The sequence below is a fragment of the Apaloderma vittatum genome, unplaced genomic scaffold (genome assembly GCF_000703405.1).
Source record: "Apaloderma vittatum isolate BGI_N311 unplaced genomic scaffold, ASM70340v1 scaffold7958, whole genome shotgun sequence".
NCBI classification, from domain to species: domain Eukaryota; kingdom Metazoa; phylum Chordata; class Aves; order Trogoniformes; family Trogonidae; genus Apaloderma; species Apaloderma vittatum.
The window spans coordinates 46,659-50,894 of record NW_009728970.1 but is presented as its reverse complement, the minus strand read 5'-3'; the positions used below and the strand labels follow the sequence as shown (position 1 = coordinate 50,894).

Here is a 4,236-nt window from a genome sequence, read left to right as displayed (position 1 = left end):
ATTAAACACTCTTTCTTTTCCTTGGGACTCATACCCCATAACTGGGCTTGTTCATGTCAGACATGCTGACTGTGACATCGTGTGCAGTAGATAGAGAAATGTGTTTTCCACTGGTTTGAGGGTAAGTCTGCATTAAGTTCAGTGCAGATAGCTGTGTAGAGCTGTAGCTTTGAAAAGCTGCATTTTTACCCTCTGATAAGTTTGATCTTTAAAATTCTGAGAAAACCAAAACATAATGGCAATAATCAAAAGAAATGGCAGAGTAATATTAAAGAAAAAAGGGTCTTAGTATTTTTGCTACTTGTGGCTAGGAAGCTATGACCTTTATAGTAGAACTCACAGGATTGAGAGAGTTGGAAAACAGCCATTGCTTGATGTACCTCTTTGTTGTAGAGAGGAAATCATGGTTATGCTGAAGATTTCATCTTTCCTTGCTGTTTATGCCTTGGTTGTGTGCCAGATGGACAGCTTCCAGGCAGCCCCAGTCAGGTAAGAAGCTGGTCCTGTGGCTGAGTGCTGTATCTGAATGGTATGAAAATACTTGCTATTCTTCAGGAATCTGGAAGAGAAATAGATCACAGTAAAGGAGAAAGCTGGTTTCTTTTAATGCTATTTTTGAGGATGTGGCTTTTTTTAATTTAATGTATGAAATGCCTAATGCTGTGTGTGAGAATAGTTTACATATTCACCCCAGTGAAAGATGCTGTCAATGACACACTGTGATGCATGACAAACCCCTCTCCTGTGTGTGGTTTTCTGCAGCAGTCTGGGTTCTATTCATCCTGTTTTGCTTGCCTCTGCTTAGACCTGGCTTGGAGTCCATAACAGATCGAGTGACACTCAGTGATTACGAAGCTCGGAGGTTATTAAATGCACTGGTGAAAGAATTCATACAGATGACAGCAGAAGAGCTGGAGCAAGCCTCCGAGGGGAACAGGTAAGGACTGCAGTCCTGGGGCAGGAGAAGGGCAATGGGGGGAATGGAGTGTGTGTCTGATATTTAGCAAAAGTCATCTGAGCAGACCCTCTGTAGGGTCAAGATTTTATTTTCTTGGCGTTATAACTAACTGTGGTCACCTCACTGGGAGAGAATGATACTACAGAGACATCCTAACATTGGTGTTGTGAGAATGGATTCCACCTAGTTAACCTGCTTCTGTCTGTCTTTTACAACTGAGAGTGGAGGGCGATTTGAGCTTGAATGAGGGGGTTATGTTAAAATATGGCAACAAAAGGTATGTCTTCCTAGTGGGAGTGTTAAGGGCCATTCAGTCACTCTTGGATTCTCTGTCATGAAAGTGCATGCTGTTGCAAGGCATGGAAAGTTGCTGGCAGAGGGGACGTGTTCCTTCTAATGCACGCAGAGCCACTCTGCCTCGTAAATGAAAGGCATGCAAGAGCATTTGGTTACCCTAACAGGGTTTGTATTGCAGAGCATGGTGGTGTTGTATGAGAGACCGAACAGCATGCTGAATAGAGGGGAAGTAGAACTTCCTGGCCTCTGACTGTGAGCATCCAAAAGGCTCATGAACTTGTTTTTCAACAAAGTTAAATTCATTGAAAAAAATAGTGTTTTCCTTCTGACTGCATTTGTATGAACTTTCCTGCATGGAGTGTGATATGGAGGGTTTTGTTTTATTTGTTTGCTTTTTTTTTTTTAATTGGTTTTAAGTTTTTCTGACTGTAGATACTTAGCTAGGGAAGAAATGCATGAACATGCATGTTTGTGAGTACTCTTCCTTTGGGCACGTTTGTTTTTGGTTTGTTTTTTTTTTTCCACCCTTGCAGCCTGGATAGACCTATTTCCAAACGCTGTGCCAGTCTGAGTACTTGTGTGCTGGGCAAACTGTCTCAAGAATTGCACAAATTGCAAACTTACCCTCGCACTGACGTCGGGGCTGGAACTCCTGGCAAGAAACGAAATGTGCTGAGTGACCTGGAACACGAACGTTATGCAAACTATGGGGAACCGCTAGGAAACATGTAGACCTGCTTATTTTTCCCTCTCTCCCCCTTTTTTTTTTTTTTAACCTGATGCATGTGGATCTAACATTGATTGCTAACTTTGCTATGTTATTTTGATTCTGTTTTTGACAGAGAATGTTTGAGATGGACCTAATGTTAGGAAGACAGAGAACGTAACAGCGTAACATACAAGCTAGGGGTAAAAAGAAATAAATAAAAATGAACAGCACTGCCTTGACACTTCAGATGATTTTCTTAGACCTTGATTAAAAAAAATAATTCTAAACAAGGCTTTTCATTGCTGGCTGCTAAATGTACGAGTAGACTCTTTTGTGCTTTCCCATACACTTGTTCAATAAACCTATTTTTCTATAAGGATTAGATCTGCTTGGTTTAATAACTTCTTTCAGAATGTGAGATTTCTAGGTAAGTCTAGTAAAATTTTACAAGTTGCCTTAATCTTCAAGAGAGGCAATGCCAGTAATTCTAGAAAAAGTTGGAAGAGAACTTAGACATTGAAATTAGATGCATAAATTCGTAGGTACTGGTGTAATCAGGCATGCATGCAATCCTGTTAGTAAGGATCCTCAGAAGCAAAGGAATTGGGGAAAGGCTTGTACAGATTTTCTCAAACAAACTGTTTAAAACTGAGTACTGAGCACTTCCAGGTAAGAATTTTGTGTTCTTTTCGTTTTTCCCCTCTTATTTTACAATAGACCTTTATACCTAGTATATTTAAAACTCTGATATCTTTAAAATATTTGTATTAATTCAAGACAATATAATGCAAGTGAATTGTAAATTAAGAGACAAAACCAGTTCTTCTGTTGCAGTACTGCATCTGTCTTGCAGCTGGAGGCCTGCTCCAAAAAAATTGACATTGATGTTACAAATTGTATTTGTTGGTAACATTAATAAACTGTCTCAATGCTTCTCTGAGAAGAATCCTTCCTACTGTGAGAGAGATTGTACATTGCTTTAGTAGAAAACTCAAGTGAAGGCTGTGTGAATATTTATGCCTTGAAGTCCCCATTTAGCAAGTTTACTATCCTTCCTACTGTGAGAGAGATTGTACATTGCTTTAGTAGAAAACTCAAGTGAAGGCTGTGTGAATATTGCTAAATGGGGACTTCAAGGCATAAAGTTTACTAGATGTAGGTTGAATTTTGAGCCCAGAACTGATCTTGTTGAAATCTGTGAACTACTCCCAGGGTGAAGTGCAGCAGTAGACAGAGGTCTAACTCCAGGACAGGGGGGTTCCCCCATTCCACTGAATCCATGGAAGCAGTGTGCTTGTGTGGTTCAGCTCCGAAAGCAACTGGGCAGCTGCTGTGCAGGGCAGCCCAACCAGAGCCACTGACAAAGCTCCTGTTGTCAGCAGTGCCAGGGTTTCATGGGTTTTCTGGGCATTAGGAAGCACAGGTGCTGAAGAGAGAAGTTCAGTATCGGTGTCTGGTAGTGTCTTTCAGCAGCACTGCAAACAAAACACAGCACTGAGCTTTTGGAGGCAGTGTGAATTGGTTAAATGCTCTGCACCTGGACCTCCTCAGCCTAACGACTTGCTCAAGGCAGGTAATGGCTCAGGTGTCACTGAAAATCTGACTTGGCTAAGCTTTCAGTCCAATTCTTCAAGAAAGGAAGAGCTCAGCCACCTTTTGTAAACCGAGATTGACACTTAGAAAAACATATCGACTGGTCTTCTAGAGCATGTAAGCTGTGCATGCAGAAGTTGTAAATGCTTGCTGCACAGCAAACCTGCTTTTTCTTTTACAGGAAAAATTTTTCCTAGGTATAGCATTGTTTACTCATGTTTCATTGCATGCAGAGTAGATAAGTCAGGACCTAATTCTTCATTTTCCTTTTGAAAAGCAGTGTAACAGCACAGAAGAGGGCGTGCAACACAGCCACGTGTGTGACCCATCGCCTGGCAGACTTCCTGAGCAGGTCAGGAGGAGTGGGCAAGAACAACTTCGTACCAACCAACGTGGGATCCAAGGCTTTCGGCAGGCGAAGAAGAAGTGTTCAAATATAAAAGCCTGAATGATAATGTGAATATGGTAAATGCTTTGCAATAAAGAAAATGAATTTGCAGTGCAGGCAGCCTGTGGCATTATCAGAATTGTAGTTTTACTGGATGGGGATAATTTCTGAGAAAGCAGAGCAAGTAACAGTATAAAAAAAAAAGTGTTACAAGTATAACAATAGCATGTTTGGACTGTGAGGAGCTTTTGTAGGTGTTCTGCTTAGATAACTAGCTTTGCTGTGCACTAA

The 4,236-nt window shown here is 41.1% G+C and overlaps 1 protein-coding gene across 3 annotated transcripts; it reads left to right on the top strand.

The window, feature by feature from the left end:
* Positions 1–397: 397 nt before the first annotated feature.
* Positions 398–3,997, top strand: LOC104277589 (calcitonin gene-related peptide). Of its 3 annotated transcripts, none has more exons than XM_009874264.1 (3): positions 398–489; positions 806–937; positions 1,789–2,344. In XM_009874264.1, the coding sequence occupies exons 1-3, from the start codon at positions 404–406 to the stop codon at positions 1,985–1,987; spliced, it is 417 nt and encodes a 138-aa protein (XP_009872566.1). In that variant the 5' UTR covers positions 398–403; the 3' UTR covers positions 1,988–2,344. The 3 variants fall into 3 exon arrangements, with proteins under 3 accessions (XP_009872566.1, XP_009872568.1, XP_009872567.1); XM_009874266.1 differs by lacking the exon at positions 1,789–2,344 and adding an exon at positions 3,838–3,997 and having other exon boundaries at positions 404–489; XM_009874265.1 differs by lacking the exon at positions 1,789–2,344 and adding an exon at positions 3,835–3,997 and having other exon boundaries at positions 404–489.
* The last annotated feature ends 239 nt before the right edge of the window (positions 3,998–4,236 follow it).